The following is a 14,583-nucleotide window of genomic DNA, read 5'->3' as shown; positions in this document are numbered from 1 at the left end:
CATGACATAAGTATTTGATCACCTACCAACCAGTAAGATTTCCGGCTCTCACAGACCTGTTAGTTTTTCTTTAAGACACCCTCCTGTTCTCCTCTCATTACCTGTATTAACTGCACCTGTTTGAACTCGTTACCTGTATAAAAGACACCTTTCCACACACTCAATCAAACAGACTCCAACCTCTCCACAATGGCCAAGACCAGAGAGCTGTGTAAGGACATCAGGGATGAAATTGTAGACCTGCACAAGGCTGGGATGGGCTACAGGACAATAGGCAAGCAGCTTAGTGAGAAGGCAACAACTGTTGGCGCAATTATTAGAAAATGGAAGAAGTTCAAGATGACGGTCAATCACCCTCGGTCTGGGGCTCCATGCAAGATCTCACCTCGTGGGGCATCAATGATCATGAGGAAGGTGAGGGATCAGCCCAGAACTACACGGCAGGACCTGGTCAATGACCTGAAGAGAGCTGGGACCACAGTCTCAAAGAAAACCATTAGTAACACACTACGCCGTCATGGATTAAAATCCTGCAGCGCACGCAAGGTCCCCCTGCTCAAGCCAGCGCATGTCCAGGCCCGTCTGAAGTTTGCCAATGACCATCTGGATGATCCAGAGGAGGAATGGGAGAAGGTCATGTGGTCTGATGAGACAAAAATAGAGCTTTTTGGTCTAAACTCCACTCGCTGTGTTTGGAGGAAGAAGAAGGATGAGTACAACCCCAACAACACCATCCCAACTGTGAAGCATGGAGGTGGAAACATCATTCTTTGGGGATGCTTTTCTGCAAAGGGGACAGGACGACTGCACCGTATTGAGGGGAGGATGGATGGGGCCATGTATCGCGAGATCTTGGCCAACAACCTCCTTCCCTCAGTAAGAGCATTGAAGATGGGTCGTGGCTGGGTCTTCCAGAATGACAACGACCCAAAACACACAGCCAGGGCAACTAAGGAGTGGCTCCGTAAGAAGCATCTCAAGGTCCTGGAGTGGCCTAGCCAGTCTCCAGACCTGAACCCAATAGAAAATCTTTGGAGGGAGCTGAAAGTCCGTATTGCCCAGCGACAGCCCCGAAACCTGAAGGATCTGGAGAAGGTCTGTATGGAGGAGTGGGCCAAAATCCCTGCTGCAGTGTGTGCAAACCTGGTCAAGAACTACAGGAAACGTCTGATCTCTGTAATTGCAAACAAAGGTTTCTGTACCAAATATTAAGTTCTGCTTTTCTGATGTATCAAATACTTATGTCATGCAATAAAATGCTAATTAATTACTTAAAAATCATACAATGTGATTTTCTGGATTTTTGTTTTAGATTCCGTCTCTCACAGTTGAAGTGTACCTATGATAAAAATTACAGACCTCTACATGCTTTGTAAGTAGGAAAACCTGCAAAATCGGCAGTGTATCAAATACTTGTTCTCCCCACTGTATTATCCTCTCAGTGGGATAGAGGAGGGTTATATATTATCCTCTCAGTGGGATAGAGGAGGGTTATATATTATCCTCTCAGTGGGATAGAGGAGGGTTATATATTATCCTCTCAGTGGGATAGAGGAGGGTTATATATTATCCTCTCAGTGGGATAGAGGGTTATATATTATCCTCTCAGTGGGATAGAGGAGGGTTATATATTATCCTCTCAGTGGGATAGAGGAGGGTTATATATTATCTCAGTGGGATAGAGGAGGGTTATATATCATCTCAGTGGGATAGAGGGTTATATATCATCTCAGTGGGATAGAGGAGGGTTATATATTATCTCAGTGGGATAGAGGAGGGTTATATATTATCTCAGTGGGATAGAGGAGGGTTATATATTATCTCAGTGGGATAGAGGAGGGTTATATATCATCTCAGTGGGATAGAGGAGGGTTATATATTATCCTCTCAGTGGGATAGAGGAGGGTTATATATTATCCTCTCAGTGGGATAGAGGAGGGTTATATATTATCTCAGTGGGATAGAGGAGGGTTATATATTATCTCAGTGGGATAGAGGAGGGTTATATATTATCTCAGTGGGATAGAGGAGGGTTATATATCATCTCAGTGGGATAGAGGAGGGTTATATATTATTATCTCAGTGGGATAGAGGAGGGTTATATATTATTATCTCAGTGGGATAGAGGAGGGTTATATATTATTATCTCAGTGGGATAGAGGAGGGTTATATATTATTATCTCAGTGGGATAGAGGAGGGTTATATATCATCTCAGTGGGATAGAGGAGGGTTACATATTATCTCAGTGGGATAGAGGAGGGTTATATATTATCCTCTCAGTGGGATAGAGGAGGGTTATATATTATCCTCTCAGTGGGATAGAGGAGGGTTATATATTATCCTCTCAGTGGGATAGAGGAGGGTTATATATTATCCTCTCAGTGGGATAGAGGAGGGTTATATATTATCCTCTCAGTGGGATAGAGGAGGGTTATATATTATCCTCTCAGTGGGATAGAGGAGGGTTATATATTATCCTCTCAGTGGGATAGAGGAGGGTTATATATTATCCTCTCAGTGGGATAGAGGAGGGTTATATATTATCTCAGTGGGATAGAGGGTTATATATTATCTCAGTGGGATAGAGGGTTATATATTATCTCAGTGGGATAGAGGGTTATATATTATCTCAGTGGGATAGAGGAGGGTTATATATTATCTCAGTGGGATAGAGGAGGGTTATATATCATCTTCTCCGTGGGATAGAGGAGGGTTATATATTATCTCAGTGGGATAGATGAGGGTTATATATTATCCTCTCAGTGGGATAGAGGAGGGTTATATATCATCTCAGTGGGATAGAGGAGGGTTATATATCATCTCAGTGGGATAGAGGAGGGTTATATATTATCTCAGTGGGATAGAGGAGGGTTATATATTATCTCAGTGGGATAGAGGAGGGTTATATATTATCTCAGTGGGATAGAGGAGGGTTATATATCATCTCAGTGGGATAGAGGAGGGTTATATATTATCTCAGTGGGATAGAGGAGGGTTATATATTATCTCAGTGGGATAGAGGAGGGTTATATATTATCTCAGTGGGATAGAGGAGGGTTATATATTATCTCAGTGGGATAGAGGAGGGTTATATATTATCTCAGTGGGATAGAGGAGGGTTATATATTATCGCAGTGGGATAGAGGAGGGTTATATATTATCGCAGTGGGATAGAGGAGGGTTATATATTATCTCAGTGGGATAGAGGAGGGTTATATATCATCTCAATGGGATAGAGGAGGGTTATATATCATCTCAGTGGGATAGAGGAGGGTTATATATTATCTCAGTGGGATAGAGGAGGGTTACATATTATCTCAGTGGGATAGAGGAGGGTTACATATCATCTCAGTGGGATAGAGGAGGGTTATATATTATCCTCTCAGTGGGATAGAGGAGGGTTATATATTATCCTCTCAGTGGGATAGAGGAGGGTTATATATTATCCTCTCAGTGGGATAGAGGAGGGTTATATATTATCCTCTCAGTGGGATAGAGGAGGGTTATATATTATCCTCTCAGTGGGATAGAGGAGGGTTATATATTATCCTCTCAGTGGGATAGAGGAGGGTTATATATTATCCTCTCAGTGGGATAGAGGGTTATATATTATCCTCTCAGTGGGATAGAGGAGGGTTATATATTATCCTCTCAGTGGGATAGAGGAGGGTTATATATTATCCTCTCAGTGGGATAGAGGAGGGTTATATATTATCCTCTCAGTGGGATAGAGGAGGGTTATATATCATCTCAGTGGGATAGAGGAGGGTTATATATTATTATCTCAGTGGGATAGAGGAGGGTTATATATTATTATCTCAGTGGGATAGAGGAGGGTTATATATTATTATCTCAGTGGGATAGAGGAGGGTTTTATATTATTATCTCAGTGGGATAGAGGAGGGTTATATATTATTATCTCAGTGGGATAGAGGGTTATATATTATTATCTCAGTGGGATAGAGGAGGGTTATATATTATTTCAGTGGGATAGAGGAGGGTTATATATTATCCTCTCAGTGGGATAGAGGAGGGTTATATATTATCCTCTCAGTGGGATAGAGGAGGGTTATATATTATCCTCTCAGTGGGATAGAGGAGGGTTATATATTATACTCTCAGTGGGATAGAGGAGGGTTATATATTATCCTCTCAGTGGGATAGAGGAGGGTTATATATTATCCTCTCAGTGGGATAGAGGAGGGTTATATATTATCCTCTCAGTGGGATAGAGGAGGGTTATATATTATCCTCTCAGTGGGATAGAGGAGGGTTATATATTATCCTCTCAGTGGGATAGAGGAGGGTTATATATTATCCTCTCAGTGGGATAGAGGAGGGTTATATATTATCTCAGTGGGATAGAGGAGGGTTATATATCATCTCAGTGGGGAGGAGGGTTATATATTATCCTCTCAGTGGGATAGAGGAGGGTTATATATTATCCTCTCAGTGGGATAGAGGAGGGTTATATATTATCCTCTCAGTGGGATAGAGGAGGGTTATATATTATCCTCTCAGTGGGATAGAGGAGGGTTATATATTATCCTCTCAGTGGGATAGAGGAGGGTTATATATTATCTCAGTGGGATAGAGGAGGGTTATATATTATCTCAGTGGGATAGAGGAGGGTTATATATTATCTCAGTGGGATAGAGGAGGGTTATATATCATCTCAGTGGGATAGAGGACGGTTATATATCATCTCAGTGGGATAGAGGAGGGTTATATATTATCTCAGTGGGATAGAGGAGGGTTATATATTATCTCAGTGGGATAGAGGAGGGTTATATATTATCTCAGTGGGATAGAGGAGGGTTATATATCATCTCAGTGGGATAGAGGAGGGTTATATATTATTATCTCAGTGGGATAGAGGAGGGTTATATATTATTATCTCAGTGGGATAGAGGAGGGTTATATATTATTATCTCAGTGGGATAGAGGAGGGTTATATATTATTATCTCAGTGGGATAGAGGAGGGTTATATATTATTATCTCAGTGGGATAGAGGAGGGTTATATATTATTATCTCAGTGGGATAGAGGAGGGTTATATATCATCTCAGTGGGATAGAGGAGGGTTACATATTATCTCAGTGGGATAGAGGAGGGTTATATATTATCTCAGTGGGATAGAGGAGGGTTATATATCATCTCAGTGGGATAGAGGAGGGTTATATATTATCTCAGTAGGATAGAGGGTTATATATCATCTCAGTGGGATAGAGGAGGGTTATATATCATCTCAGTGGGATAGAGGAGGATTATATATTATCTCAGTGGGATAGAGGAGGGTTATATATTATCTCAGTGGGATAGAGGAGGGTTATATATTATCCTCTCAGTGGGATAGAGGAGGGTTATATATTATCCTCTCAGTGGGATAGAGGAGGGTTATATATTATCCTCTCAGTGGGATAGAGGAGGGTTATATATTATCCTCTCAGTGGGATAGAGGAGGGTTATATATTATCCTCTCAGTGGGATAGAGGAGGGTTATATATTATCCTCTCAGTGGGATAGAGGAGGGTTATATATTATCTCAGTGGGATAGAGGAGGGTTATATATTATCTCAGTGGGATAGAGGAGGGTTATATATCATCTCAGTGGGATAGAGGAGGGTTATATATTATCTCAGTGGGATAGAGGGTTATATATTATCTCAGTGGGATAGAGGGTTATATATTATCTCAGTGGGATAGAGGAGGGTTATATATCATCTTCTCCGTGGGATAGAGGAGGGTTATATATCATCTTCTCCGTGGGATAGAGGAGGGTTATATATTATCTCAGTGGGATAGATGAGGGTTATATATTATCCTCTCAGTGGGATAGAGGAGGGTTATATATCATCTCAGTGGGATAGAGGAGGGTTATATATCATCTCAGTGGGATAGAGGAGGGTTATATATTATCTCAGTGGGATAGAGGAGGGTTATATATTATCTCAGTGGGATAGAGGAGGGTTATATATTATCTCAGTGGGATAGAGGAGGGTTATATATCATCTCAGTGGGATAGAGGAGGGTTATATATTATCTCAGTGGGATAGAGGAGGGTTATATATTATCTCAGTGGGATAGAGGAGGGTTATATATTATCTCAGTGGGATAGAGGAGGGTTATATATTATCTCAGTGGGATAGAGGAGGGTTATATATTATCTCAGTGGGATAGAGGAGGGTTATATATTATCTCAGTGGGATAGAGGAGGGTTATATATTATCTCAGTGGGATAGAGGAGGGTTATATATTATCTCAGTGGGATAGAGGAGGGTTATATATTATCTCAGTGGGATAGAGGAGGGTTATATATCATCTCAGTGGGATAGAGGAGGGTTATATATCATCTCAGTGGGATAGAGGAGGGTTATATATTATTATCTCAGTGGGATAGAGGAGGGTTATATATTATCTCAGTGGGATAGAGGAGGGTTATATATTATCTCAGTGGGATAGAGGAGGGTTATATATCATCTCAGTGGGATAGAGGAGGGTTATATATTATCTCAGTGGGATAGAGGGTTATATATTATCTCAGTGGGATAGAGGAGGGTTATATATTATCTCAGTGGGATAGAGGAGGGTTATATATTATCTCAGTGGGATAGAGGAGGGTTATATATTATCTCAGTGGGATAGAGGAGGGTTATATATTATCTCAGTGGGATAGAGGAGGGTTATATATTATCTCAGTGGGATAGAGGAGGGTTATATATCATCTCAGTGGGATAGAGGGTTATATATTATCTCAGTGGGATAGAGGGTTATATATTATCTCAGTGGGATAGAGGAGGGTTATATATTATCTCAGTGGGATAGAGGAGGGTTATATATTATCTCAGTGGGATAGAGGGTTATATATTATCTCAGTGGGATAGAGGAGGGTTATATATTATCTCAGTGGGATAGAGGAGGGTTATATATCATCTCAGTGGGATAGAGGAGGGTTATATATTATCTCAGTGGGATAGAGGAGGGTTAGTTAGAAGGACACTTACGTATTCTGGCTTGTTCTCCAGTAGGGTCCGGATCCTATTCACAGCAGGAGGAGTCTGGAAGAACAACCAGAGGAAAGGGGTTGATGATCATTCACGACAGTGCAGTCTTCCAGCAGATTACCACCCTGCATCCCACTGCTGGCTTGCATCTGAAGCTAAGCAGGGTTGTTCCTGGTCAGTCCCTGGATGGGAGACCAGATGCTGCTGGAAGTGGTGTTGGAGGGCCAGTAGGAGGTGCCCTTTCCTCTGAGACATTGCCCTGTGCAGGGTGCAGTTTTTTGGATGGGACTTTAAACCGGTGTCCACACTCTCTGTGGTGACTAAAGTTAACACGCCACTTATGGTAAGAGTAGGGGTGTTAACGCCGGTGTCTGGACTAAATTACCAATCTGACCCTCATAAGGTCACCTACTCATCCCCAGCTTTCATTGGCAACATAAGCCAACACCACTGTTTTTTCCCCTACCACCAACAGAAAGGTCCCACTTCGAGCCATCACTCTGGTTGTAATTCCTATGGTGTCCACAAGATGGCAGCAGTGTATGTGCAAAGTTTCAGACGGATAACTTGAAGTATGCGCAAACTACATGATATTTAGTGTGAAGTCACCCAGGTACATTTGGTCATATCGTGAAGGAGACATTCACATTCATATTACATTTTTCTGCAAGAATATCGTCAAATCTGTATACTTGGACTTAGATTTAGCTTTTCCAGTATTAGTAGCCATACTATAAGTTCAACATTTGCAAAACAACCAGTTTTCACAACTTCATAACTCTGAATATCCTTATACTTTTTGTCCAAAGGGAAAAGGCATGCGGTCGTACAAGGTTAGCAGCTACATTTTACGACAGATACAGGGTTTCTGGATACTCCTGTGAAGCCCAGCTCATTGGCTATCTAGCTAGCTATGTTTGACCCCGATTGGTGCTCATTTGACAAAGTTAGAGTCGATCAAGTGAAGAACGCCCGCGTCATCGGCGTGCCATGAAGGCGTCGCTCCCTGACCAAATGTGGTATCCTATAGGATATACTACACCCCTAATGATATAGTGACGTCTGGTTACGTTCTAGGATCTCTGAGGAATAAATACAAACGTGATTTGACTGGTTGAAACAACGTTTAGGGTTAGATTTTCAGATTCCTTTCTTTGCAAATTGAACGAGTGGAAATACAAAATCGATCGTGCATGCTATATGGACCTTTTAGGATATGAAAAAGGATTTTATCGAACAAAACGACACTTCATGTTATCTCTGGAACCCTTTGGATGATAAATCAGAGCAAGATTTCAGAATGTAAGAACACATTTCACCTTCAGAGGTTAATTTATCAAACCTATCGCGGTGAAAAAAGTGTTGTTAGGAGCTCTCAAACAATAGCATGGCTTTTTCACCGCAGTAATAGCTACTTTAAATTGGACAGTGCAGTTATATTAACAAGAACTTAACCTTTCTGCCGATATAAGACACTTCTCTGTACCGCCATTTGTGGTTTCTCTACAATCTGTGACCGTGACAAGGCGCTGCATGATTTACAACTGTCCAGTTGACGGGACGCTGATCCCTAAGAAGGGATCCAAACATGTTTATCAAATCGTTATTTGTCACATGCGCCGAATACAACAGGTAATACAGTGAAATGCTTACTAACAAGCCCTTAACGATGCAGTTTAAAGAAACATACCTTAAAAAAAAAGAAATTACAAATAATGATTTGATGCAACAGTAACTAAGATGAGAAGTCTGTCCATAATAAAGAGCCCCTCTGCCTTCTTAAGAACAAATTCTTAATTACAATGGCGGCCTACCCCGGACGACCCCTAACCCGGACGAAGCTAGGCCAAGTGTGCCACCCTTTGGGACTCCCAATCGAACCAGGGTCTGTAGTGACGCCTCTAGCACTGCCTAAGACCGCTGCGCCTCTCGGGAGCCCAGACACAGACTCAGATAGCTGGCCTATAGACATATAGAGACAGAGGGGCGCTGTTTCGCAAGTATGAATGCGACTTCTGCAAAGGCTGTTTCACCGTAAATGCTGCACGGCCAATGCAGACACCGGATTGACCATGCAGCGGATTTTACCCGCGAATTCAAAAACCCACATTTGGCAGGTGGCGAGTGTTAATTTTAGGACTGGCCATGACCAGAATATGTTTAACTTTTGAAGGGTAGGCGCCAGCCATCTCTGGCACCGTGGGTCACCACAACGTGTACCAAGGCGAATAGTGATATCGCTCACTAAGTAGCATTACCATGTTAATATTAAGTTACCGGAGGTAGACCTTCAATGTTAGCAAGGGTACATCTCATTGCTAGCATTGTAAAGATGTTATTGTGAATCAGAACAATGGGCTGGGAATAGAACTTCCGGTAGGAGAGTTGGTGCTCAATACAACTGAAACTGGCAGGGTGAAAAATGCCCTAAAATAAGGCTTTTCGCGATTACATAAACTACGGCAAGCAGATTGGACATAGTAATATTATGAAACTGGGCTCCATGGCGGATGCAATATACACTTTTTTTTTCATTTTAAATGTCATGTCCAGCCTAAATGATAACAAAACATATTTGGTTAAATCCCAATATCTGTAACTACAAGTTCGCTAGCTAAAGCTAGTGTAATCATAATCGTTAACGATATTAACTAAATAACACACTACTCGATCACTGTTCGTCAAAGTCATTAGGAACATACATAACACATGTTATGAGCTTAACCAGAGAACAGCGACATCTTTAAAACTACAAACAACTACTAGGGCCCCCCCATTAGCCGGAGTGGCGTAACGTTAGCTAGCTAGCTCACTTTATGTAACTTCGGAGCAAGCGGTCATAACACAAACCGTCAGTTTAGAGAGGAAAATAGCAATGCCGAATACTTCAACACACTTACCAGAGTTAACGCGGCTCTTGTAGCTAATATCTTTCTTTTACTGACAGCTCTGACCGTCGCTCTCGCCACCATAGAGGCAGACATGTTCAGCAGTCTCCAGAAAATTAAACATTAAATGTAGCCCCGTTTGCTAACATGAAAACACCCGTCTGCGCAGGCGTGCGAAAGGGGCCAACATCGGATTAGCAAGCCGAGCCACGATAGGGCGATTTTTTTAGTTGACAGGCAGTTCAGCCAATAGACAAAGTACACTTATGACACCCCCACAAACTTGAGCAACACAACAAAGACATAAGGTCATTTGGCTGGCAACAAAGGTCATTTAAAAAGTTTTATAACCATAACATTGTAGTATCCCCTTTTATGCATGTAGCTACATCGAGTGAATAATAGTCTCAGCAGGAACGCTGCTCGAGTACAAACTGTACAAGCACCGGGGGCTGCCAGTAAACAATTTGAGGAGGCTACATAGAAATGTGATAAACCTAAAATTGAGTCATTCCAAAACAAAGCCCTTGTGAGGGTTTATTTTCTAAACTAATGACAGAAAGATACTCTGACACAAAAAATATCTGGACATTAAATCACTTTTTTTTTTTGTAAAGAAAGTTTATTTGATGTGCGTTTCTCAGAATACTAGCAGCGGACATTAGCCCAGGGCAGAGGGGCAGAGCTTCACATTACAGCCATCAGTCCCACCAAGCCAAGGCACTGGCCATGAAACGCATCATACAAACAAAAGCATATTTCCCCGTTTTCCCCTCAACCCCAAATCCCTCACCGGTGTACGCAGAACCCCAAATCAACCCTCAGCCCGATCCCATATCCAGTGTTCGAGAGTGTAGATCGATAAGGATAATTAATTTGGTACGCATAAGCAATATGGTGGTAACTACCTCCACCTTGCCCTCTAATGGACAAAGTGGAATTTAATGTTTTGCCATATAACTACACCTGTCCAATCCTCTCAGATCTACACACAAGGGAGCTAGTGGTCCATTTAGGTACAGGTAACCCAGGTAACCCCAGGTAACCCCAGGTAACCCCAGATACAGAGCCACATATTCAGTATATGACTCTGCCCAGGTCACTGCAATGACAGCACTACAAAACACTGTGTTAAGAGGGGGCAGGAAGGATCTAGCTAGCTACCATCGTTGGATGTTCTGGCATTTAGGGGAATTTTAATACAAGCTGTCCATTATTATCAATAGTCCCAATTTGTTTCAGGGAGAATTCTAAAATCCAGATTTAACCCTCGGCGCATGCACGCAGGAGTGTACAGAGACACACACACACAGCCCGGCTTCAACTACTGTCCAAAATGGAGGAGAGGGGTGTTTGGGAGGACGTCAGTGCACAAGACAAATTTAACAAATAATCAGTATTATAAAAACAAAATAAAAACACACCGGTGTTGGGGGGTAAAATAACAGGAGAAGCAAAATGTATTTTCAGTTAAAACAATACAACACTTTAAAAAGCTTCTCTGAAACAGTAGGAGTGGTGGTTAAAACATAATACCCTCTCTCTGTTTATCTGCAGCCCAAATGGCATGCTATTCCCCATGTAGTGCACTACTTTAGAGTCCTATGGGTCCTGGTCAAATGTAGTGCACTATATAGGGAATAGGGTGCCATTTGGGAGACATGTTCTGTCTGGGGCTCAGACCCTGCCCATTTCCCATGGGAGTCGAGGTTCCAGGATCTGTGTTCCAAGTTCTAGTTTTCGGGTGTTCTAGGTTCAGGCTGGTGGACTGGAAGTTTTGTCCAGACCTCAAGAGGGAGTAGAGTAAAACCCAGAGGTTTGGGGCTGGAGCTGCCTCCCTCTCTCATTCCTTCTCTCCCTCCGTATCTCTTCTCTCTCTCTGGTCTTCAGTCCACTGGGCTCCTCCTGGGATCAGACCGACCCATGTGCCTGCTGGCTAGACCGCCTGGAAAACATGTGGACGCAAGATAGAATTATGGAGGATAGCAAGGAAGAGATGCACTGACAATCAAGGAAGGCAACACAATGCTGTTATTGTTGTAAGTTAGTGAAACATTGAGTAAATCAAATCAAACGTTATTGTTCGCGTAAACAATGCTTATGTTTCTAGCTCCAACAGTGCAGTAATACCTAACAATACACAAAGTCCCAAAAATTAAAATAAAGAAATTAAATACCAGAACGAGCAATATCAGAGTCCGAAACATAAAAATAATAAGAAATAAATACTGAACTAAAATATAAAATGCAACATGTAAAGTGTTTACATCCCTGTTAATGAGCATTTCTCCTTTGCCAAGATAATCCATCCACCTGACAGGTGTGGCACATCAAGAAGTTGATTAAACAGCATGATAATTACACAGGTGCACCTTGTGCTGGGGACAATAAAAGGCCACGCGAAAAAAATTGGCAGTTCTGTCACACAACACAATGCCACAGATGTCCCAAGTTTTGAGGGAGCGTGCAATTGGCATGCTGACTGCAGGAATGTCCACCAGAGCTGTTGACGGAAACTGTAATGTTAATTTCTCTACCATAAGCTGCCTCAAACAAAGTTTTAGAGAACTTGGCAGTACGTCCAACTGGCCTCACAATGGCAGACCACGTGTAACCAAGCCAGCCCAGGACCTCCACATACGGCTTCTTCACCTGCGGGATCGTCTGAGACCAGACACAGCTGATGAAACTCAAGAGTATTTCCGTCTGTAATAAAGCCTTTTTGTTGGGAAAAACTAATTCTGATTGGCTGGGTCTGGCTCCCCAGTCCCCAGCCTATGCCCTCCCAGGCCCACCTATGGCTGAGCCCCTGCTCAGTCAAACACTTCAGAATCCTTTAGGTAAAAAAATTAAATAAAACACTGACCTGCTTGTGGACAACAAAAAAAAAACACAGCCTTTGCTGTCTCTGCCTGGCCGGTTCCCCTCTCTCCACTGGGATTCTCTAACCCTGTTACAGGGGCTGAGTCACTGGCTTACTGGTGCTCTTCCATGCCGTCCCTAGGAGGGGTGCGTCACCTGAGTGGGTTGAGTCATTGACGTGATCTTCCTGTCTGGGTTGGCGCCCCCCCTTGGGTTGTGCCGCGGTACTTCTCCAGTCTTAACCGGCGTGAATTTAAGTATGCTCTCTCTAATTCTCTCTCTCGGAGGACCTGAGCCCTAGGACCATGCCTCAGGACTACTTGGCATGATGACTCCTTGCTGTACCCAGTCCACCTGGCCGTGCTGCTGCTCCGGTTTCAACTGTTCTGCCTGCGGCTATGGAACCCTGACCTGTTCACCAGACGTGCTACCTGTCCCAGACCTGCTGTTTTCAACTCTCTAGAGACCGCAGGAGCGGTAGAGATACTCTTAATGATCGGCTATGAAAAACCAACTGACATTTACTCCTGAAGTGCTGACTTGCTGCACCCTCGACAACCACTGTGATTATTATTATTTGACAATGCTGGTCATTTATGAACATTTGAACATCTTGGCCATGTTCTGTTATAATCTCTACCCGGCACAGCCAGAAGAGGACTCGCCACCCCTCATAGCCTGGTTCCTCTCTAGGTTTCTTCCTAGGTTTTGGCCTTTCTAGGGAGTTTTTCCTAGCCACCGTGCTTCTACACCTGCATTGCTTGCTGTTTCGGGTTTTAGGCTGGGTTTCTGTACAGCACTTTGAGATATCAGCTGATGTAAGAAGGGCTATATAAATACATTTGACCTGCTTGTGGACTCAAAACACACTGACCTGCTTGTGGACTCAAAACACACTGACCTGCTTGTGGACTCAAAACACACTGACCTGCTTGTGGACTCAAAACACACTGACCTGCTTGTGGACTCAAAAAACACTGACCTGCTTGTGGACTCAAACAACACTGACCTGCTTGTGGACTCAAACAACACTGACCTGCTTGTGGACTCAAACAACACTGACCTGCTTGTGGACGCAAACAACACTGACCTGCTTGTGGACGCAAAACACACTGACCTGCTTGTGGACGCAAAACACACTGACCTGCTTGTGGACTCAAAACACACTGACCTGCTTGTGGACTCAAAACACACTGACCTGCTTGTGGACTCAAAACACACTGACCTGCTTGTGGACTCAAAACACACTGACCTGCTTGTGGACTCAAAACACACTGACCTGCTTGTGGACTCAAAACACACTGACCTGCTTGTGGACTCAAAACACACTGACCTGCTTGTGGACTCAAAACACACTGACCTGCTTGTGGACTCAAAACACACTGACCTGCTTGTGGACTCAAAACACACTGACCTGCTTGTGGACTCAAAACACACTGACCTGCTTGTGGACTCAAAAAACACTGACCTGCTTGTGGACTCAAAACACACTGACCTGCTTGTGGACTCAAAACACACTGACCTGCTTGTGGACTCAAAACACACTGACCTGCTTGTGGACTCGATATCACATTTTGTTGTTGCTTCCTTTTCTTCTCCTCCTGTTGAGAGGAGCCCTGGACAAATACACACAAGTGTGTCAGAACGTGTGTGTGTGTGTGTGTGTGCGCGCGTCAATGTTTGTGTGAATATTGATCGTACCCGTCTCTCTCTCTAAAATTCCTCATGTGGCTCATAGAGGGAGAGGAGGAGTTCTCTGCTTTGGCACCTGCACCAAACAGAGACAGAAACATCAACACCACTTCCTGCAACAGACAGCCAGAGACAG

General features: G+C 43.1%; 2 protein-coding genes across 3 annotated transcripts in view; both read right to left on the bottom strand.

The window, feature by feature from the left end:
- The window catches only part of LOC139577357 (iron-sulfur cluster assembly 1 homolog, mitochondrial-like), a 19,390-nt gene extending 9,388 nt beyond the window's left edge, over positions 1-10,002 (bottom strand). Inside the window, exons 1-2 of the mRNA XM_071404414.1 lie at positions 9,906-10,002; positions 7,006-7,059 (exon numbers count right to left, since the gene is read on the bottom strand). Coding sequence (XP_071260515.1) covers positions 7,006-7,059; positions 9,906-9,989 — 138 coding nt within the window. The 5' untranslated portion in view covers positions 9,990-10,002. The remainder of the gene's footprint in view (positions 1-7,005; positions 7,060-9,905) is intronic.
- Positions 10,003-10,493: 491 nt separating this feature from the next.
- Positions 10,494-14,583, bottom strand: part of LOC139577355 (terminal uridylyltransferase 7-like) — a 50,744-nt gene continuing 46,654 nt past the window's right edge. For both annotated transcript variants that reach the window (XM_071404411.1, XM_071404412.1), the window contains exons 27-29: positions 14,457-14,523; positions 14,305-14,371; positions 10,494-11,838 (exon numbers count right to left, since the gene is read on the bottom strand). In XM_071404411.1, coding sequence (XP_071260512.1) covers positions 14,323-14,371; positions 14,457-14,523 — 116 coding nt within the window. In that variant the 3' untranslated portion in view covers positions 10,494-11,838; positions 14,305-14,322. The remainder of the gene's footprint in view (positions 11,839-14,304; positions 14,372-14,456; positions 14,524-14,583) is intronic.

Source organism: Salvelinus alpinus, chromosome 5 (assembly GCF_045679555.1).
Source record: "Salvelinus alpinus chromosome 5, SLU_Salpinus.1, whole genome shotgun sequence".
Classification (NCBI taxonomy): Eukaryota; Metazoa; Chordata; class Actinopteri; order Salmoniformes; family Salmonidae; genus Salvelinus; species Salvelinus alpinus.
The sequence above is the reverse complement of the archived record's forward strand: the minus strand, read 5'-3'. Positions and strand labels throughout refer to the sequence as shown.